This window comes from Falco punctatus (assembly GCF_963210335.1).
Source record: "Falco punctatus genome assembly, chromosome: 1".
Lineage (NCBI taxonomy): Eukaryota > Metazoa > Chordata > Aves > Falconiformes > Falconidae > Falco > Falco punctatus.
In genome coordinates, this window is record NC_137580.1 from 38,240,943 (window position 1) to 38,263,760 (window position 22,818).

At 49.6% G+C, this 22,818-nt stretch overlaps 1 protein-coding gene across 10 annotated transcripts in view; it reads left to right on the forward strand.

The window, feature by feature from the left end:
* DYSF (dysferlin) overlaps positions 1-22,818 on the forward strand; it is a 105,514-nt gene that overhangs the window by 51,387 nt on the left and 31,309 nt on the right. For 7 of the 10 annotated variants that reach the window (XM_080395698.1, XM_080395701.1, XM_080395703.1 and 4 more), the window contains 6 exons: positions 6,959-7,021; positions 15,654-15,752; positions 16,477-16,605; positions 18,034-18,189; positions 19,877-19,968; positions 22,193-22,363. In XM_080395698.1, the coding sequence (XP_080251824.1) occupies positions 6,959-7,021; positions 15,654-15,752; positions 16,477-16,605; positions 18,034-18,189; positions 19,877-19,968; positions 22,193-22,363 (710 nt within the window). The remainder of the gene's footprint in view (positions 1-6,958; positions 7,022-15,653; positions 15,753-16,476; positions 16,606-18,033; positions 18,190-19,876; positions 19,969-22,192; positions 22,364-22,818) is intronic. The other 3 variants (XM_080395696.1, XM_080395702.1, XM_080395704.1) reach the window with 1 other exon arrangement.

Sequence of the window (22,818 nt, forward strand, 5' to 3'; positions counted from 1 at the left end):
GCTGCATCCCTCAGGCTACACCGTCTACTTTAGGTTTGTGCCAGGCAAGTCCTGCTGCAGCCGAGCAGGCATTGCTTAAGCAGAGTGTGAGTTGTGGGCTGCAACCTCTGCCCAGTTCAAGGCTTTCAGGTGCTGGGCTAAGAAAAAATGAAGATTTTTCTTAGCAAAGGCTGTAGGTGTGAGACTCCAGCCTGTCGTGGTCTTGACTGCAGCTGGCCCTGCTCATGCCTACCTATCCCAAGCACTGATGAGATCCAGGCTGGTGCTCTCAGGCAAGGTCACCCCGCAGTCCTTGCAGTGAGGCATGTCAAACGTTCTGGATTTTTGGGTTCCCCACCAGCTAAGAGGTGGGACTTTCATAGCCTCAGCTCCCTGGGACGCTGGCATCTTGTCCAGAGATGCTTCAGTATTGATTAGGAGCTGTACAGTGGGGTGTGAAAATGTTGGCCCAGGTGAACAAGTGTTGTTGAAAGGAAAGAGCAACTCCAGACAGAAAATACTACTGACAACCTAACTGACTTTCCCTTCGCTTGCCATTTGCGGATCTGTTGTAATAATTTACAATTTTGCTTCATCTTGTATCAGTAAAGTAACTGAAGCATGCCTGTAAAAAACACACCAAAATGAGTCTTGGAAGAGGAACCTTTGCTTCTGCAAATAACCCCCCCTTTTCTAGCCTAGCACAGAAAGCACTTGGGAGAAAAGCAAGCGGGTCAGGGAATAATGTGCGTAGAAGGGTTGGGGTACAGATTGTGCCTCTACCTCTGGTGAGCTGTGTGATGCTGGGCGAGCGGTGTCCCTTTGCTGCACCAAGGAAGCCAGTGGCACCCAGTGCCTACACCAAGACCCTCTGCAGAGTCAGCTGTGGGTGGGATGGATCCCCAGAAAAGGGTTGGAGCACCCAAGGATGGGTTTGCTGCTCTCACGGTGGCGGGCACAGACTTAATTCATGGGCTGGGAGCACTCCTGAAGGACGAGAAGGTGGTGCCTGGTGGCAGAAGCCAGGTGGAGTTTGCTTTAGCTGTGGGCTAAAAACCCCCAGCAGAAGGTTGTTCTGGCCCCCTCCTGACCCACAGGCACAGATGGGGCAGTGATGGGTGGACTGGGTTTGTGTCTGCAACTCCAGCAAGCTGAAAAAGCAGAATTTCTCATTTTTAAATTGAGAAACCTACCCAACTTTCAGCTTGGTTTGACTACATTATTTTTTTGGGGGGGTATATTTTGCAATCCAGCTTAAACTCCACCCCCCCCACCCCCCCCATCCCCCTTGCCTTCTGTTTTTTTTTTTTCTGGTCAATTTTCAGTAAAAATGGTGTTGCATAGCACAATAACAATCTGCAGCCCTTCCAACATGCAGTACTGCTCTTCAAGAGCATCATGGCAACGGTCTTCATGGCAGTCCTCTGCTGCCTTTTTCTGATGGCAAACCCATTCCTTAAGCGCAACTGATTTTAGAAAAGGTTTCCTTTCCTCTGACCTTCATCTGCCAGTGCCGTTTCTCACCCGTAGGTGCTCCTGCTCCTTCTCCTGTGACTTTGGTGGAGGTAACAAGGGAAATGCAAGTTCCCTCTGGGAACCCAGGGTTTTGACCCAAATCTGCTTTGTCGCAGGCAGCCAGCACGGCTGGGGCTGGCTGCCGCAGGACGAGTCGGGTGCTTTTAGCCCAGTCGCTAATTACCCTTTTACTCTGCTTAGTGGAAATTTCCCTGCTTTGTTTTGCCAGTGCTTTATTAACCCAGCGGCTGCTTTTTTTGAGAGAGGGGAGGAAAATTTCCTCCCATAAATATCCTTTATGAGAGCCACAGGCTAAGGCTCTGCTGGGTGCAGGGAGGGGGCTGCAGCCACCGCAGGACCTCAGCCTGGGGGGCTGCATGGAGCTGCGGTCCTCTATGAGCTGGTGCTGAAGGTGCCTGGCCAAGGTTGCACTGGACGTTTGGGCTCTGTGGGGCTGGTGGGGCTCCCAGTTTGCACCGTTCTCTGCCTTTGCTGTCTGGGCAGGGTGCAGGGAGCACCCTGGGGTGCCCCCACCCTGTGGTGCCGGTTGGAGGGACTCCCTGCCTGCAGGAGATGCCTCTGCCCGATTCTGCCATGCCTGCTGTTGCGTGAAATGCTCTGATCAGATTGCCATGGCTTTTTAAGGAAAAGGCATCTTTTTTTTAAGTTTTTTTTATTTTCTTTGGGTACTTTCTAGAGGCAAAAAACCTGAGAATGTTTTTTGTGTTAATTTTGCAGCACTTCATTCACAACCCAGGGCTTGCACTCTTCTTACATTTGCGCTCCAAAAATGGCAAAATTTCAAAGTTCTTTTGGCCTCCACCTTTTTATTGCAGTTAGTTTGGAAAAGAAAATGAAAAATTGTCCTTCATAGCTTTTTCCCCGCCCCCCATCTTTTGACCCGTGTTAACCATGTACATGCTTCTTGGTGGCAGGGGGTGTGCAAGCCAGAGACCATATAGGTGCCATGCAGACATATGTGCACCTGTATTTAAGAAACCAAATGTGAAAACCTCCATCACTGTTGAGGTGATGCTTTGGCCACTTCCAATTGCTGTGGGACCTCTTGGAGATGCTGAGCAGGGTATTTTGGGGTGGTTTGGGAGGCACAGAGGGATCATGGTATGCAGGGACCTCTTGCACGTGCAGCTCAGCACCATGCTGGGTGTTGATCATGTTGGCGGAGTGGTCAAAGGTGGCAGAAGGTGACAGGAGGAGTGGGAGGAGAGGGGTAGCCTGCTCATCCTCCGAGCCTGTCCTGAAACCTGCCTCTCATTAGGCTAATTTGGAGTGAGGCCGGAAGCTCTGTTACTGTGTGTATGCAGTGCCCTGGCACAGCAGGGCCATTTGAATGGCAAACAAGAATTAATCCCCTCCCAGATGTGGCGGTGCGTTGTGGGGAAACCGTTGCTTTGTGAGCTGCACCCCATCACCACAGGCACCACAGGATCTGGCCCCGCTCCCCCTATCTCCCCCCACCCTGGCACAGGCAGCTCCAGGCAGGAGCAGGGCGAGGGAGAGCATCACCAAGGGCACCTGTTTCAGATGCCTACGCTCACTCAGAGCTGGGCTGGTGGGTTTCCTGTGAGCAGGTTGTGACGGGGGGAGGAAAGAAGCAGTTTCTGACCCTCCTCCAGCTACCATTCTTTCCAAAGCTTTGCTCTGGATGCTTTTGTCCAAACATACTTTCTGCTCTGTACCAGTTTTTAAAGTCAGTGCAGTACCTGAGGGCTCCGGCAGAAGCTGTAGGCACTTCTGATGGCATGCCAGATCCTGGTCTGTCTGTTTTTCTTTTGAATTACACCCTGCCACTCATCCTTCTTCAGGAAATTTGCATGCTTTCTGTCCAAATTCATGGAAAAATTCTCTTTCCCTGGTTCTGAAGTTTTTGCCTGAGACTTTGGGGTGCTCCTTGATGGAGATCCATACACCATGGTAGGCTACACGGATCAATGTCTCATCCTCAGTCCAGCTTGCTCTCCATCCACTACTTGCATTGAAAATTAGGGCTGTTGTCATGTCTGCAGCAGGTTGGGGTCCAACCCAGGGACCCAGTGTGCTCCCAGCAACAGACATGTGATTCTACTAGAGCTAGAATTCTGCAACCCGGAGCTGGCCCTGGTGGCCAAGCTCTCGCCTGGCAAGAGGAAAGGAGGTTTCCTACTGACCTGCTGGCAAAAGGGGCATTTTTGGAAGGTGACAACCAGAAAATGGGACCCCTGTCAGGGAACAGAGGGGTTGTTGGCAGCCAGATCCTCAGAGTTTCTCTGCTGCTGTTTGCTTCTTGGTGGAGCTGAGGACCTGCCACCACCCTGGTGATGTTGCAGAGCAAGGAAAACAGTTCCTGGGTTTGGGGCTGCAGACAGGGAAGATGCATCTTCCTACAGCATTGAAACCTTGCTTTGTGCTGCCAGAGCCACAGGCACGGAGCATCCCGGTTGGAGTCCCACTGGGAAGCTGTGGTCCTAGCTGGTGTTGGGGTGGAGAAGTTGGTGACAGCTGATCCTCTGTGAGATCCCCAGAGCTTGTCCCATGGGCTACCTGTTTGACAGCCTCTCCTGAGCACTGCCTGTGGGTGATCCCAGGTATCTTCTCCCTCTTGATACTTGCTCCCCCAGGCAGCTTTTGGCTGGGATGTGGGGTAGATCTGTCTGTAGGAAACCCCAGCCCACCTCCTCATTCCTGCGTGCAGAACCTGTCATTAGGGGACTCAGTCCAACAATTAGAAAACATCCAGGAAGGCATTTATGGGCAGTGGGTACAGAGGACAGAGGTTAAACCTCTTCTGGCCTCTGAGGATGCCTGTGAGGAAGAGGAGGGCTGTAGCAGTGAGTGAAGGTGAAGGTAAAGGATGGCACCTCCGGCCGATGTTGCTCAGCCTCAGGTTGCAGAAAGTGAAGTGAGGTGACCTCTTGCTCATGTATGACTTTCCTTTAACCAAAACAAACGACACCACATATTGCATTATGTAATTTATTTATTTATTTTCAAACATCCAGCAAAGGTCAGAAAAATATTTCCCTAGCAATGCCCCCAGACCTGAAGGCAGGGCTTTCTTCCCCAAAAATAAACGCTGTCAACAGAAGTAACGAGCCAGGTTTCCTGCGATGTTCCCAAGGACGGTACGGGTGGAGCTCTTCCCTCGGGGAAAACACTGAGGCTGACAGGGCTTTGCCGGGCTGCCTCTGTCCCGCACCTTTGCAGGCACTTCACCGTGATGTTCCCAAACCTGCTCAAACCAGCCTTTTGGGGACAAAAGCTGTGGCCGGGGGACAGACCCCCTGCTATAGGTGCACCAAGCATCTGCTGGGTGGGGGCCTGCTGCCCGGTGGCGCTGGGTGGGCGCGGGGGCTGCAGGGGGCCTGGAACAGGCAGTGACAGAGGTTTGCAGCCCGAGGACCCCCAGCTCTGCCATCAGTACTTGGTCCCTGGGGCGGTCTGAAGCCTATTGGGAGCATCTATGGGCCGGGGTCAAACTGGGGGAACAGCTTAAATGAGAGGTGAAAGGACAGGAAGGGGGAGAGGGATGTGGCAAAGCCAAAACACTCCACTGAAGCAGTTCGAAGAGGAAGACTTTGACATTTCTTTTACTGAAACAAACATTTCACAGACAAAACACCCAAGTTATTCAGTTTGACCCCAGATTAATTCTTCTCTGTTTGTTTGTTTGTCTTTCACCTTCACCCTTTGTTTGGGGAGCGGAGGAGGAGGGAGCCTGTTCCTGGAAAGCCAAACCAAAATTCCCACCGCGTCCGTCCCTCCCTAACCCCTCTGTTTTGGCCCTGAATGTTGTTCCTGCCGAGCCCACGCTCTCCTGGTGGCAGGCACGGCGTGGGGTGTCTGTTGCTTAGGGGGTCTGACACCCCGCAGCCACCGGGGTCCCTCTGCCCTGCTCTGCTCCCCGCCAGGGCCGGGTCTGCAGGGTGGAGGAGCAGTCCCAGTCGGCAGAGGCTAACTTACTCCTTCTCCCTGGGAAAGGGGATGGATCCCAGGCCAGAAGCCCATGCCCAGGGCTGTGGTCTCCATACCGCGTGCTCTTCCAGTGGTGACCTTGGAAGCAGGAGCCAGGATTGTTCCTGCTCGTGCATGGGTGTGTTTCATCGTGTGGCTCCAAAGCCTTTCTCCCTCCTTGCCAAGCCTGGCTTTGGTCCCTTCTCTGATGGATGACTGGAACAAAGGATCACTTTGTTGTCCTCATCTGAAATAGAGAAAACAAACAGATGCGAAACCCCTCTGCTCTGAGGTTGTTGAATGTGTTGTCCCTCTCGTCCAAGCGGGGTGAGAAGTTCAGCCTGAGGTCTGTTTAAAACAAGTCTATGTGCACATGAACAGCAAACATCATGGTTGCTGAATGTGAAGAAAAGAAGCTCGTAAAACTCAGAGAAAAGTAATTTTTCTGTAGCAAGGTCTGCTGGGCTAAGCCCTCCTAGTTTTCTTCTTTGGGAGATGCCCATGGAGCAGGGTTTTGTAAGGGCTGGGCACATGCAAGGGGGTGCTGGATCAGCCTTTATTCCTGCCTGGTCTGCATCCTCTGCAGCCTCTCCCTGTTCTCCATGCTCTTTCCTGGGTCCTCATCCCCATGGGAAGCAGATCAGGAGGGACAGCCATGAGGTCCATCTGCAGCCCCAAGGGATGAGCAGTTTGTTCCTTCCACTCATGGATAAAACAGTCACAGAGGAGCTGTCTCCCACTAGCTTCCAAGAGTTGCCTGGGTGCTGAGCCTGGCGGAATCTTGCCCCCATGAAGAAAGCTGTAAATTCAGTGTTTCCACCTTGACCCAAGGTGTGATGCAGGTCTGGTTCAATGGGTCAAAGCAGAGCGTTTGGGGACAGTGCTCCCAGCAGCGCTGTCAGGCTTGGCCTGATGCTCAAACCCAGCTATTTTTTGGTGAGAACATCCCGTTCCTCCCCCTTCTCCATCTCAAAGGAAGCACACCTTGCAAGATGGAAACAGAGCTACTGCCCAAGGCAGGGATAGGTGACGGCAGCTCTTGGTTTGCCCAGGACAAGCTGCACTTGTGCTCAGCATCTTATTTGTCCCAGGGCTTGGTCCTGAGCTCCCTTAATCCCCTTCTGTTAAAAACACCCTGAGTCTGATCCCTCCCTGGCTTCTGTGATGAGCCTGGCTCACCCTGTTTGCGAGCCCTCATTGTCCGCAGGTGGAGACGCTGAGAAATTCTAACAGCTTTTCTGTAATGTGGGTTTTTCCTGCAGTTCTCCTTTAATACCCCATTTATTCTTTACAACCATTCAAACCCAGCGCCATTTGATGAACATCAATGAAAAGCCAAACCCTGCTCTTGTGCCAAGGATGCCTTGTCTGGGGAGACCTTATAACCCAGGGGAGGGGGAAAGCAGCACCGTTCGGGTTCATTTATTTTATTTCTCCTAAGTTGTGCTTTTGCTGATGTATGTTAAACACTGTTTCTCTAACCCCATTGATAACCAATCATTTTAATTTGTAGCTTGCGGAGGGTATGACCAGCTCAGCATTAATTAACATACCAGCTTCTTGGGCCCAGCCTCATGTATGTATTGCTTAATTTCTAACTTACTTGCTTGATTAATGGTTTTTATGAATGATATATGTGCATATATATATATATATTTAAAGATCTGTAAAAATTTAGGCATTTCCTTTTGTGAAAGATGCCCTCACTGTCCTAGAGAAAAGGCAATTTGGTCTTGCTACAGGTGTGTGTGCATCTCAACATCATTTTCCTTCATGCTTAAGACAATGAGGTTGGTTTTGGGAGGAGGGATGAGGATGCTTCCTCCCTCTTGTCCTGGCAGAGCTGGCAGAATTATGTATGTGCTCGAGGTCTGATGTCTTCCCAACAGCTTCTCGCTTCTTGGTGCACAGCAGCAGAGCCTGGTAGCTCACTGGAGATGGTGTGTCCTGGATGGCTGCAGTGGCATGATTGAGGAGTTGATGGGGCTTCTGTGCTCCTCCATGTCCTAGCTCAGGGACCATCACAAGTCCTAGGCATCATGTCGGTGTAAGTTGAACTAAGATGATGTTGACCTTACATGAGGAGGAGGGTTTCACCGCAGGGAGGGTTTCATCTCATCAGCAGGACTTTGCACAGTCCTGGTCCTTGCAGGTATGCAGCCTGGTGCCCTCAGAGTGTGGGGATGAGATGCTAGGCAGTGCCCAAGCAGTGAAAGTTCCCTCCTTGGAAAGTGTCTCCTGCTCCCTGTATGCATTTTATTAGGATATTAGACGTTAGGAAGAAATTATTTACAGCGAGGGTGGCGAGACGCTGGCACAGGCTGCCCAGAGCAGCTGTGGATGCCCCATCCCTGGCAGTGTCCCAGGCCAGGCTGGACGGGGCTGGGAGCAACCTGGGCTTGTAGGAGGTGTCCCTGCCCGTGGCAGGGAGATGGGACTAGGTGATCTTTAAGGTCCCTCCCAACCCAAACCATGCTGTGATTCTGTGATTTTTTCATAAGAAAATCAGATGTTGGGGTCTTCCTGGATTTTTTAAGAAGGGCAGTGAAGCTGCTTTGCTTTCTCCAGGCTGATGCTCCAGAGAAACAAGTCTTTTCCATGCCCCAAACTCATCCCTAGCAGGGTTGTGACCTTGGGGCTCTTCACCCCTCTTAGATCTCTATTCCTGTAACTCATAGGCCAGTATCAAGAGTCTTTCTTTGAGGTCTGACCATGCAGGATGGAAGGAAAGATCAATGGGGCTTTCACTTGCTGAAAACAGAGTAAAAATCGAGCAAGCAGAACATATAAGAGATGGGTTGCAGCTTAACAGCAGCTGTAACTTTTGCATGCAGAAGTTCCTGATGGGCATCTTTGTAGGTCTTGGCATAGGGTTGGAGGCACATTTAACGTCCAGCCTGTCTCTCCATAATACAGAGATAACGTGCTTTGTTGGCCCTACGTGCATCTCTCCAGTACCCCCTTTATCCTCTGTACCTGCGTAACGTTGCTCGCTGATACAGCTTCCTTTGCTGCACAGGCAGATGGGTGGCTGTGCTGGGATGTGGAGTATGGAAACAAAAGCCCCATAAATAGCCTCCCCCTTCCCTCTGTTCATCAGCATTTTTCATTTACGTGAGTATGTTTTTGTTTTAGTTCAAATAAAATTTAGGGAAAAAAATCAGAAAAAAAAAAAGACAAAAGCTGCAAACCATTAATTTAAAATAAAAGCAACACAATATTAGGCAGTAATAAACCCATTCTCCTGGCCTTCACCAGGACCCTACAAGAATGTGATTAAATGTAATAAACCTCATGTCACAGAGAGCTGCTGATGCCTCCTGGGGAAAACCATCCTGTTTTGGAAAGCAGGTCACCGAGACGGTCCGTGCACGTCTTTCTTCCCATCTCCTGCTCCTTTATAGCTGGGGAGCTTTGCACGAAAGCAGGAGCTGTGGAATGAGGCATAGGGGCTGCAGCTGGTTAAATATTAGGAAAAAAGCTTTTACAGCCAAAAAAAATCCAGCCCAGTTGTGGAGTGTGCGAGGGAGCTCCTGAACTTTGCTGGGTTCTGCCTCTGACCATGGCGTTAATGACCTGGAGGAGGGGGAGCATGGTGGGGGATTGTGGACTTGCCCCTCATGGAGAGCTGAGCTTGCAGACCAGGCTGCCCATTTCTTGGTTAAGTCCACAAGAGTTGGGTTTTTTTTTTTTGTCCCTTCATCTCGAGCATCTTTTCTGCCTCCCAGCATGCTGAGAAAACCTTGAAAAACTCCAGACCCACAAACAGCTCTGGGAAATGGAGCAGGAATTGCTTGGGGGACCTGGTGAACCCCCGAGGTGGGTGGTGGGTATCACTTCTGTGGCATCATTCCCCTGCACCCACCTGGGGGGTAAAGGCTGGGAAGAAGTGCTAGTGTGGCAGGGATGTCAGATCAGGGCTGCCAGAGCTGATGCTTCAGGCTCTGCCTGGAGCCTGCATGAATACAAGCACTTAATCTGCAATTGTTTATAACCTAGTTCATAAACCCTTTCTAATCTGGCCTCTCTTCGCACTCCTCTGGTGTTGCTGTTGCCAAAGTCCTCCTAGACAAAGTCAGGAGTTGGCCCTTCGTCCCTCTTTCGTCCCTCTTGAGAATCTTTGGCATAAGCGAAATGAGACAGTTTTGCAACAGCAATGTCTTGTGGATCCACTTCTCTGCTCCAGATCTGTCCTCTTCCCGCCGCGCTGAAATCCTGGCTCATCTCTCTGGAGTTCAAGTGATTCAATCATGTTCAAAGGGTGAAAGAGAGACTCATGACTTCTTAAAATGTCAAAATAAGCTCTCTCATGAACCATTTCCCCCTTTCTGCCTGGGAGGAGCACTCTGTCATTATCCACAAGACCCCCTCCTTGTTGTCTTGTAAATCCCCTTTTCAAACTGTCCGACCACCCCGAGAGGTTGGACACTGGGCTTGGCCAGCATCCCCTCAAAGCTCTCCAAGGACAGAGGTGCCATTGCCCTCCGTGTCTCTGCCATGCTGCCCATCTGAGCCGACCTGAGAGTGATTGGGATGAGGTCCTGGTGACCCAAGGGGTTTTAATTTGGGAAAACACAGGGGATGCAGGACAGAGGAGAGCCCATAGCCGTTGTCAGCAGAAGGTGCAAGACACCTCTTGCTAAGATCAAAGCCTATATTTGTCAGCTGAACTGTGAGTACAGCTCAAGTAGGTGTGGTATAGATGCCGCCACCAGAGCTGGTCGCAGCAGGATCCCCTTACGAACAAGGGACTGTAAAAATCTCTATGGCTTTGGCCTCTTTTTGATATCTGCCTTAAGAGCAGGATTTAAATGGAAAATATATGGGGCAGTTTCCCATCCTTCTCCTTTTCTACGCAGCAAGCACAACGGGAGCCGAATCCCGAGTGGGGTCCCCGTGTTCTGTATTAGTGATAAATAAGAGTTATTAGTGCATTGTTAAGGGCAAGAGGAAAATACATCAAACGCTTCTGAAGAATCACTTTAAAATGTTCGACAGATACATCTGGGACTTACCAGAAAGCTGTTTGTGCAAGCAGGGAAGAAGGATGGGGTATCTGGGGCGGAGATGTTGCATTTTGAAGAGCCACCAAGGGGCTTTGAGGACCCTTTAGCAGGGTGTCCTTGTCCATGTCTCCGCTACCCTGCTCAGGCTCAGGATCAAAGGGGCAGACAGGCTTCTTCTCCTGAGTGGTACACGTGAGCTTTTGAGTCTGGATGAGTGAAAACGTGAGGTTAGTGCGAAAGGCCAGACGTGGGCGGCAGGTGGAGGGACCAAGGTCTGTAGGAGAGCTGTCCCTTTGCAGAGGACCCCCATCATGGTTAATGCCCATGCAGCTCCTGCATTCCCAGCTGTGATCCCAGCAAGATCTCCTCTCCACCAGACTTAACTTGCTGGAGCAGTCAGGCAGTTCATGAGCATCTCCCAGAGGAGAGAAGCTCACGAGGTGCTCTCAAGCACCTCTGAGCTATGAAGCTGCAACAAGGAGCCTCTGATCTCTCCTGAGAAGCACTATAAGGTTCTTTCTATGCAGTTATTCGTACCATTATTTTAGTACCATGCTTTCGTTGTAAGAACTACAAATAACCCATCAAATGACAAGTTAGCAAAGCTAACCCAAGCCAAAACCAAAAAGTCAAAATCTGTAAACTATTTGGAATAATTGGTTATTTGCTGTGTTTGCTAGTTCCAAATCAGAGCACATATTTTACGGCTTATCCTGTTACTGTTAGTTGGAAGAGCTCTTGGTGTTGGATATCTCCTGCTGAAAGCGGTCGCCAACCCGCTCTGGAGCCCCGTGTCGCCCTTCGATCCTGCAGTCTGTTTTTTATCCCAGTGTTTCATGCACACTTGGGGAGGCACGGCACTGCCACGGACGATGGGTGAAAGCCCTCCCTGACCAATCTGTGTAGCAAACTGGTTTTCCACCAGCTTTCCACCAGGGGAAAGCATCCCCAAATATAAGCTGTGGGACAGAGGAAAAATAGTGGCAAGAAAGTGAGTGGGTGGCTGCCCCCGGGTGTCTGTGGCTGAATGTAGGCTGGTTGAACAGGATGGGGAAAAAAACCCACTGAAAACAAAGAGTTTTGTCCACTCCTGAGCAAATTCAGGAGTACAGTAAAAAAAAAAAAAAAAAAAAGTGAAACAGCCAGAAATGGATAATTTCTTTTTATGAACATCTGCCAGTTCACACCTTGAGGGTTAACAGAAGGAGAAGCCAAGTCCTCTTGCAGCCTCCATGTGGGGGTGCTTGTGGTTTTCTCCTCCTCCCTCCAGCCCTGCTTTCTGCACGGTACAGCTCAGAGCTGCTGCAGATCCCTGGGACAGGCTGAAGGAGCCAGGTGAAAGGACCAGGTTAATGAACCCAAGGATAACCACAAGACCAGTCCCTCCTAGTGAAGAGGTTGGAGTTCAAGGATGGGGTGATTATTAACACGAAAAAAGCCTTCCTCCAGCTCCCAAGGTCTGGCAGGTGCAATGTCCCAAGCCCAGCTGGTGGCAGCTCCACCCTACTGTCTTGAGCAGAGCATGGCCTCCCAGCAGGAAAATCTGATTTTTCCTGCCTCCCAAGCACTTCTGCAAATTCTCCTGGTCTGCATTTGTAGGTTATGGAGCCCCTTGGGGAGCAGAGACTGACCCTGTCGTGGGGATAGCTGGCACCTGGCTTGGGTGGTGGCTGGCTGCTCGGTGGCAGAGCTGTGGCGGGGATGTCTCCCACAGCAGCGAGCTGCTGGGTTTCCTGCCTGGGCGTGCTGATAGAGCAGCAGAGGGATTGGGGATGTGGTTGGAAAACCCCAAGGAGCGCAGCTGCGGTGTTTAAAGACATTTTTGTGTTCCCCAGCTGTTTGCCATGGCCTCTCTGCTGGAGTTCTCTGCGCCTGCAGGAGGACAGGGCTGGGCTGGGTTAGTTTAGGCGGGTAATGAGCTGAGCTGACCAGGCTGCCTTTGTGCTGGAGTAGATGAGGATGCTAATACCACCCTTTCCCAGAGATGCAGGGTGTCACCTCCTGCAAAAGCGTGGTAACAAACAGCTGGGGAGCTGCATCTATAAATGTCCGAGATGTTTCTAGAGGGATCTTCTCATCCCAGCTGCAAAGCTTTCCCATTGCAGGAAATCTGCCTCCCAGATGTGAGGTGCGAGTACATTTGAGTCTGAGGCAGTGGCTTAGCTTCTCTAGAGGCAGTATTTATTATTGCTGTAATTATATATATACATTCACACAGGGAAGAGTGTGTAATCAGTAGAAGAGCAAGCATAAGTATTAAGACTTCAGTTATCTCATGCCTGCTCTGCTCCTGGCTTTGCTGTCTGAACAGTAACATGTCTGTGCCTCAGTTTCCCCCACCTGTGAGGTGATAAGGACTAAGTTTCACTAGAAGCCAATATCTCCTTTGCGTGGCAACTTCAGTTTCCATACCTCCTTTTGCTCCCGACTGAAATGACCATTTCAACATATTATGTGAAAACTGGGTTGTGCTGGCCAAGCCCGGACTCCATCTGGGAATGCATCCGATGGGACGGGCTTGCAGTCACAGCAAACCCTGGGCAGTGAGGAAAAAAATCACTCTGGCTCAACCTCCCTGGCAAAAAATGAGGTTAAAACTGATGCATTCTCTGCTGGATAAAACCAAATGAGATTGGAAATATCCTGAGAGCCACTGGGATGACACAGGTCTGCGTTTCGGGGTCTGGGGGACGGAAGGATTGGACAGCCCTGTGCATAGCCCTGGGTAAAAGTCCTACGTGAAGACCAGGCACGGCTTAAACCCCCTTCCCTGTTAGCTGGAGGGGTCAGTGAGCAGCGGCTGCTGGCTCTGCTGAACCCACCGCCTGATCCAGAATGCCCTTAAGGCTGTGTCTGAAGAGCCTCATTGACTTCAGAGGGATCTGCACACTCAATTGAAGTTAAGCATGTGTCTGAGTGCTTTTGCTATGTCCAGGCTGTAATCCCAGAAATGTTTCAAGTGGGAAGTTGCAGCCTGCTGGTGAAATTCTGTTTTTTAAGGCATTTTTTTTTTTTAAATAAGTATCTGAATTCCTTTATTTTTGGAAACAACCATGCTTTTGGCTATAAGACATTCCTCCTTTCTGGGATGCCCCCCTGGAAGGGACTCTCCTGCTGCCCCTGTCCTGGATGCTTACAGAGGTGCTGAGAAACTGATGGAATGGTCCCATTCAGGCTTTTGCCTGGTGAAATGGTCCTGGACCTTCTTCTGCTGCTCCTGTGTTAAAAGTTGACTTTCCTGTTTTAGCAGAAGATGCCAAAGCCACGAACACTGGAGCTTGAAAGCTCTTGCCTTTATGGAATGGGAAAATGTTTGCAATCCTGACTCCAGTCTCATTTGGCGCGCAGGTGCCAGCCCACATTACGGTGGTCCCTGCTCTGTGGGAGCAGTGGTCCTGAGGGAAGAGGGAGTGGATGGGGAGACAGCAAACCTTCTGGTAACCATGACAGCAGGTTGCTGCATCTAAGCAAGCTTCTCTCCAAGCTAAAATTTTAGGTTTCGGTCACTTGATGTTAAATTTATCTCAAGTGATACTCACCCACGGGTGCGTGCCCTGTTGTAGAGTCCAAGCAAAGCTCAGAGAGGGCATGAGGGATGCTTGAGGTCCCTCAGCCTTCTGTGCTAGGGCTCAGGGCACAGACCCCAACCCTGAGGACCCTCCTGTACCGTGTCCAAGGTGAAACACTGGAGGTGATGTTGGCTGTCGCCTGGTTGCTAAAGGAAACCCCTGAATTCAGCTGCTTGCGACTGGAGCCATTGCTTTCTCTGGCTTTCCCATTTGCAGGCAAATGGATTAATGTCCTTTGCTATTAACATTCCAGCTGCTCCCCTTGCCTCCTTTTTTTTTAAAAATTTTTTCTTTCCCTCTTTTTTTTGGTAACATCAGTAGAAATCAGCAAAAATATCTAACCAAATTCTTTGTCTTGGGGCTGCAGAAGATACCATGGGTAAGTTGTCAGATTAGTTTAAGTGCTTTCTTTGTAACTCAGTACCTGTGGAATGTCGTAATAAAGCCATGATGGTCGGAGTGTAGCTTTTTAAACAATAAAACAGGGGAAGTGATGAAAGGCAATTTTTTTTTTTTTTTTTTTTTTTCAAAAAAAGAGAGGCAGCAGAGGCCTCAGAGTTAATTTATGTAATATTTCTATTAAAAACAATGTCTATTCAAGACAGCAATTTAAAGCCTGTGCCGTTGGCTTAAAATATAAATCCAATAAACCTCTATTATGATTCCTCCATTAGGTCAGTGTGATGGAATTTTGTGGACTTCTAAAATAAGACATCATTATTTTTCAGGAATGTTTCATGAATCACAGTCAAAGCCCCTTCATCTTTGCTTGTATAAATTTCAAAAATGGTGCTCTTATAAAATATATACATTTGCTGAAGCCGACAGCAGGCTTTCTTCTTGGAACAGCATCTTTGGAGCTGAAATGCAGTTTGTGTAGTAGATGAGGCAAATGCTTGTTAATGGTGTGACGGCTGTGGGCTGTAGTGGTGTGCACTGAGGTTGCGTGAGATTTGCCCATTTCTTTGTATAATATCAATGAGAAGAGAGTTATGGTCTTCCTGAGAGAGGTGCAGCACCTGAGGACCTTTTCTTTTTAGTGGAAGTGTATGGATTTTATGCATTCATTTGCCCATGTGCTTTGTTTGGATGGGGAGGCTGAGTGGTGCTGGGATACAAACCAGAAAGGCAAGCCCTATCCCCAAAGCCCTCAGCCCCAAAGCCTACAGCAGGGGCCAAGTTTAAGAGCAGCCCTCGCATGCCCCCTGAATTTCAGGCTGTCAGGACCATGTCAGCATGAGAGTTAATTTGTCTCATCCCCTGTGTGGTCCTGCACCGAGGTCCTGGGAAGATCACCACCCAAATGGCCAAAATCTGCCCGAAAAACACCACAAGTTTATTCTTGTGAGCTCGTCCTCTCTGCTGCCTGGTCCAGGTCTGTGGCAGCTCTGTGGCTGCAACAGCTGGATTTTGACGGGAAGCATCCCCAAACCACCTTGAAACCAGGGAGTGAGGAGCCACAGGTTGGGTTCACAATAGCTTCATTGTCTCTGCAGGACAGAGACCTGCCAAACCCAGGCTGTGCTGTGGGGCTGGCCACAAGTTCACCTCTAGTAGTTACGGGAGCTGCTGCTGCTGTTGATCGCTGGCTTTTATTTGTGGAGATGTGTAACTTTGGTGTCCCGTGCTGCAGGAGGAAGAATTCATTGACTGGTGGAGCAAATTCTATGCTTCCACAGGAGAGAGGGAAAAATGTGGCTGCTATTTGGAGAAGGGCTTTGACACCTTGAAGGTAAGTGGTCTTGGCTGGGTCTGGCTCATTGGACTTGCACTCTCCATGATGTTTTTCCACAAGTTTTGATTTTTTTTTTGGGTGTTCAGGCTTTTTTTTCTTTCAGGTAAAAAAAACGCAATAAAAATACACCATTTTCCCCAGATAACAGGTAGTTTTGCTTTAAAAATAACTATTTTAAAAACTCAAGTTTCTTTGCAAAATCCTTTCTGGTAACTTTGCACTTTGCAGCTGTCAAGAAATTGTCCCTTCTCTAGTGGCAGAGGAGATGGGGAGCTGCCACCTTGAACAGCGTTTGGGAACAACAGGGAAAGCCAGAGATTGCTTAGGAGAGGGGAGATTTAGGTACATGTTTATAAGAAGTGCTAAAATTAACACAGAGACCCAAGTAAGACTAAAATGCAAAAGACTGCCTGGTTAAGGAAAGCATTCCCAGCAGGAAGGTCTCTTTGGCTGATGAAAAACCCTCTGCAGCACCTTGGCTTAGTCTGTGTCTTCCATGATGTGCTGTTATATATTGTAGAGTTGCCAAAAGTCTGATCTTCATCACTGTCCTGTAGGTGCAACAAGGGTGACAGGTCCCAGGACTCTGTCCCTGCGGGTGGAATCTCCCTGGGACCAAGGAGCTTGGGTCAAGTCTTGTCCCAGATCAGTGGGGACATGCTGCTGGACCCCCTCTGCCCAGGAGCAGTCCCTGCCCTTGACCCTGTCTCTCCATCCCCAGGTCTACGAGACGGAGCTGGAGAAGGTGGATGACTTTGAGCATCTCTCTGACTTCTGCCACACCTTCAAGCTGTATCGTGGCCGGTCGCAGGACTCAAATGATGACCCCTCAGTTGTGGGGGAGTTCAAGGTGTGTAGTCCCTCTACCTGTGCCTGATCACGCAGGCCCCTGGGTGGAAGGTCTGGCTGCTAGAGTGGGATGATGTCAACTGAACTGGTTTTGGGTAGGACTTCAGTGAGAAATGGGCCATACAAGTAGACTACTGGGTCCAGTCTGAACAACCCGCCTGTGCAGGTCTGGCTGCTGTGTTCCCAACAGCGAGTGCCTTGCATGCTTCAAACCCAGTCCAGGCTGTGCCATAATCCTGGAGCAAAAACCCGTCTGAAACCGATGCTGGGTGTAAGCGATGGAGCATCTTCTTCCTCTGGGGTGGTGGTGGGAGCGTGTGTGAGGACTGATGGTCTTGCCACGCTGGTGCTGCGAACTCTGCCTTTGGAGATGTATGCCTGGTGCAGAGGAGTGATGCATCCTTTGCTCTTTTTAACCTTTAGTCTATTTGCAAGAGAAGATGCGGATTAATTTTTTCTAGCTTTTCTTTTTTTTGTTTTAATATTCCTGCTCTTACTCAGCACTCTCCTGACACTAGCAATATCCAGAGACTGATTCTTGACACTTCACTGGGAGGAAATCAACTCTGATGAATAAAACACTTGTAAATTTTTGTGTTTTCTCTCTCCTCCTCCCATCCTTCTCTCAGGAACTAGCTGCTTTGTTCAGGAACCCTTAAAACTGTCCCTGCAGCAAAAGTCTCAGCCTAAACCTTTGCTGGGGGGCAGTTCGCATTGGCAGCAAGACCCCTTCACACCTCTTTAATAGCTTGAAGGCTCAAACAACAGTGAAGTAGAAGAGGTGAAGGATGAACAGGCTGAGGGGGCTCTGTGTTAGAGGTCTTACAGCAGGGGTCCTCAAACTATGGCCTGTGGGCCGGATACAGCCCCCAGGGTCCTCAATCCGCCCCCCGGTATTTACAGAACCTCCCCACCTCCCCCCCTGCCGGGGGTTGGGGGGGGAAACCAAGCAGCCGCAGATGACTGCCTGCCACTGCATCCGCACGCCGGCCCCCTGGTTAAAAAGTTTGAGGACCCCTGTCTTACAGAGTTTGCATTGATGCTCAAGCAAGTGATGAAGGATACAGGCAGCTTGCCACCCTGGTCCCAGCTGCCTGGATCATGAAAAGCCTGGCAGGACATGGTCTGGTCTGGCAGAAAAAAAGAGGGTCAGGATCAGGGCTTGGTACCTGGCATTGTAGTAGTTGTAGTTGCCCCATCCCTGGAAACGTTCAAGGCCGTTGGACGGAGCCTTAAGCAAACCTGGTCTAGGGAAGATGTCCCTGCTCATGGCAGAGATTGGACTAGATGACCCTTAAAGGTCCCTTCCAACCCAAACTGTTCTGTGATTCCACACAAGCATCCAGACTGTTGTTGCAAGCCTGCTCACCTGAGACCCACCTGCACATGTGGGTGTGCAAGCACAGCTGAACACCTCTGTCTTTTACAGGGTTCGTTCAAAATTTACCCTCTCCCGGATGACCCGCGAGTCCCAGTGCCGCCTCGGCAGTTCCATCAGCTGCCAGCCAGAGGACCCCAGGAGTGTCTCGTCAGGGTCTACATCATCAGGGCGTTCGACCTCCAACCCAAGGACACCAATGGAAAGGTACCCGGCTGGGGAGAGCTCTGGTGGACCTCCGTGCTGGCTCATGGGGTGGGCTTATCCAGCACAGCAGGCCAAATTGATCAAAATCTGTATATATGGCTTAAAATTTAGAAACAATCAGGACAGCAAAAAGGAGAAAATCCACCCCTTCTTTCTGCCTCCATTGCAACATCTGGGAATCCCAGGAGCCAACTTCCTCCATTCTGAGGGATTTTTCAGTAAGGCTAGTTAAAATAGCTAAATGCATTTGGTTTTTTTTTAATTTGTTTTTTATTTTGGTGCCAAAGGAAACAAAATTGTGTCTTTCACATGATTGCTTTTTGCAATGCTTTGCTAGTGCAAGAAAAATTTAGTGCAAAAAGAAAATTGTGTTTGTTCAAAAAAGAAAAATGTTCAATTTGTTTCAATTTGCAAAAAAACTCATGGAAAAATCCTTCTTAACTCTTTCTGTTCCACTGGAAAGTAGGGAAAAAGTAAAAAAAAAAAAAGGTATTATTTTGAGATGAACATAACAAAACTGCTTTTTAATCTGCCCAGTTTTTGAAAATGGACTTGGAATGCAAGTTTTCAATTTCTTAGAAATCTCCCACAAGAGACTCCTAAGGATCAAAAAGGAGGAGAAGAAACAATGCTGGTTTTTAAACTGAAAATTGAAACCAATCCAACTTTGACCCACAGCCTTTCCCCCTATGCTGTGATGCCTCCTGAAGCTCATCCCAGCCCAGGGGACACGAAAGGAGAGGCCTGGACACCCACTGCATCCTCACATGCAGACCTTCCCCGAGCACTGCTTTTCCATCCTTTGCTTCTTAAAACAATCTGCAGGTCAAGGAAAAGTGATGAGAGACTTGGCCTGGGGGGTTTGAACATAACTAGCCAATGTATTTGCCTTTTTTATTTTATTTTTCTTAATGTGAGCTAAAATAATGGGTCCCTCTAGACACTGGACTCCAGCCGGGTGACATCTTTTAGGTGAAGCTGGCTTTTTTTTTTCTGCTTTTTTTTTTATTTTATTCCCTTCCCCTGGTAAAAATGCTGACTTGAGTTAATTTAACCACTTTTCAAATTTATGCTGGTTTCCCAAAATAGTTTTACTTGTGAGAGAGAAGCTTAAAAACTTGCTAAAAATGTAAAAATATCTGATACAATTTTTAGATGCACAATGAGTCTTTATGTTAAAGTATGCTTCCATGCTTTTTTTTTTTTGTGAGCCATATTTTTTGAAACAAAATCTTTCCCTTTGACATTTTAGTCCCCTGCATTTGCAAAGCTATTTTTGAGTAGACCTCAAACTTAAAAAACGATGACCTCAATGGAACCCCAAAATAGGTGACTCAGATGAGAACAGGAACATCCTGAGCCCAGTCCACCGAAGAAGCCATAAGTAGGCTTTTTTCATGCTCTTTTATTGCTTTTCCATCCCAGTGGCCTCAGAAGGGCTTGGACTCTTGTCCCGCACTGCTAACTGGTCCTTCAGTCATCCGCAAAGAGGGATTGCAGGTAGCTTTTGCCGATGGTCACAGGTTTGTAGTTAATGGTCAGACTGTTCTATCCTTGCAAATAGTCATTAATCAAGGGCGGTGGAACATCCTGCTTGCTGGGACAAGTAGAGGCAGAGTTATTCCTTCTCCATCAGTGCTGCTGTGCAATCACTCTTTCTCGCATTTATTTTTATGCCCATCTTTAGTGCGATCCCTATGTGAAGATTTCAGTGGGAAAGAAATCCATAAATGACCAAGAAAATTATCTTCCCTGTACGCTGGAGCCTGTCTTTGGAAAGTAAGTTTTGATTCAGTTTGGAGTCCATGTGATTTTTTATGTCATATTGAGGAAATAGTGCTGGGCCAGACAGAGCTTCCCATTCCAACCTACATTCAAGACCAGGTTGGATGGCGCTTGGAGCAACCTGATCGAGTTGAAGATGTCCCTGCTGATGGCAGGAGGGTTGGACTAGATGGCCCTTAAAGGTCCCTTCCAACCCAAACTGTGCTCTGATTCCCTTGGTGTGCTCTCGGCTCCAACCTTGCTGAAGTGTGTTTGGCCTTGGCTTGACCACCGTCCTACCCACCATAGCTCATGTTCACCTTTTCCCTGAGACTTCTGAGCTGTGGAGCATGGGCTGGGGGGGTCTGCTCTGTCATCAGTGGGTTGTTCAGGCTTGAGATTCCCCTGTGGAGGCATCTGCCTCATCCCACTGATGGGTGAGAGAGTCTGGGGAAACTGCTTGCCCCTCATTTAGGCACTTTGGTTAAATGTCTGAAGAGAAGACACGATGTGTGAAGATTGGTTTGATTAGGCTGTGGCATGGGATTCCTCAAAATCAGATGCTCTGAAAAAGAAATATCTATAAACATGATATGGACTGGTTGTTTGCCTCGCAGTAGGAGCACAAATGTGAAAGGCAAAAGATAGTAATGTTGTTTTCAGAAAAGAGTATTTGTCAGAGCTGGAAAGCACTACAAGGACCAGGCAAAGCGGAGGGAGGCAGTGGAAAACCTGGTGCTCGGTTGCCATGTGTTGACAGGACTTCGGTCTCCCAGAAAAGCTGAGATTAGATGTACGGGGCTATGCTTCAGCACAAACAGGGGTCACACCCTACTCCACAGGATGTCCAGTTGGTTTTCTTAGGTGGCTTTCAGCAGCCCAGGCTGCAATGCTGTGATACCTTCCCAACAAAGCAAGAAAGAGAGGGAAGTACACCATCTACAAGGGAGAGGGATGGCGAGGGTGATGCTGGTGAGACCTTGGAGGCCAGTGTGCATTAGACAAGCCCTTTACTCCTCTCCTTCCAACTGGAGATGGTGGCTCTGCCTTTCCTACGGTGAATGCAAAGTGGTTGCTCCCCATCTAGCATGAGGAAGCCCTGGTCTCCGGTGGGCCAGGACCTGCTGCCCCATCGCAGAGCCCGCAGCCAGACCCGGGTGAGCTCGGCTAGGCTGAGCAACTCCTCCTTTGCCAAGCCTGGCTCCCAGCCAGAGCCCGTCTAGACAGCGTGCTGCACCTCCCACCCGGTCTTTAAAGCGAGATGTAAAACCGAGGCCCTGGCTGCTGTAGGCTATTAAACCTCCCTTTTCACGAGCTGTTCCCTGGGCGGCTGGCTGCCGTCCAGCTTGAGCTAATTACTTTCTGCTGACCCCAGTTCCTCCTGCACTCTTAATTGGTGGCATAATCACTTACTTCCCCTCCTTAAAAGCTGCTGCAGGGTGGGAATGGGCATCGTGTTTCTCCCCGGCGTTGCCTGCCTTTCAGCAGCAGGTGGAGGTGTTCCTGGGAGTGCTGGGTCAGACCTGCACCATCCTGTGCACCCAATTGTGCCACCTTCCATGTCGCCGCCATCCACGAGCACCAGCTTGGAATGGGGTGTTGTTCTGGCAGAGTCTTGGTGCTTTGTCTCTTGCTGTCCTTTATGTGAGGAGGGAGGAGAAGGTTTGCACTTGCTGTATTTTATGTCAGGATGTGGACTGTGGTGTAATGGTGGCAGAGGAGACGGCACAAAAGAAAGGTGCTTAGGGGAGAGGACAAGGAGGCTTTGAGGGTCAGTCTCTGATGACAAGCTTGGCCCGGGCAGGCTTGACTCCTGTTGTGGACATTTGCTCTTTGCACTCAAAAAGCAGATGGTTTTCCAAAGCTGTCATTTCTGCCCCTTTCAAAATCCATGGCAATGATGATTCCTGACTCTCGCCTGCTGCTCTTTTTCCTTGGATATTGCAGTGACCACCATCCAATTAGCAGATGGAGAAACTAAGCAGGGGCAAAGTTTGCTCAAGGATAATTCAACCAGGCAAAAATAACCCCAAAGCATGCTTGCTTAGTTGCGTACCTGCAAGCTAAGCCAGTACAACACAGTACTGACAGTACTGGACCAATGTGACAAAGATGCGTGGTGGGTGTACTGTCCTTCCTGGCACTGGTGGGTTGGGATGTGGTGTGGGTCCGTGTCCTGTGGGGCTCTCAACAGCACAAACCTCCATCTCATGGGCATATCACGGCTCCCGTTGTGCAGGATGTTCGAGCTGAGCTGCACTCTGCCCCTGGAGAAGGACTTGAAGATCACACTCTACGACTACGACCTGTTATCAAAGGATGAGAAGATTGGGGAGACCATCATAGACCTGGAGAACCGGTTCCTGTCAAAATACGGGGCACGCTGTGGCCTCCCCCAAACCTACTGCATGTAGGTACTGCTGTGGGCTTGGGTGGTGGGTCTCTGTAGCTGCTGGGGCTGTGCGGTGCCAAGCTGGGCATGGGGACCAGGGCGATGTCTCAGCCCAGGGGTCTGCTGTCCCCAGGCTGTCCCAGGGGCACCTGGGTGAATGCTGTACTTCACCGCATAGGTGTGTCTTGAGACAGATTTACACCAGAAAAGCCCCACAGTTCAGGAACTTCCCTGAGCCTTGGCTCTCCTCCAGGACCATGAAATGCTTCAAATAACATAAGTGTCCTTGGGGAGATCCTGTTACGTCCCTGATGCCTCCTGGGCACACCATGGTGAGGACACCCGCCATGGGCATGGCCAGCTAAGAGGTGACATGCTGGGTCTAGGGGGGCTATCAGGGCACCCCAGCCCTGAAGACTGGGGCTGGGTGGGCTGTGGGACTCACAGCCCCGTTCACCAGTGAACGCAGAGTG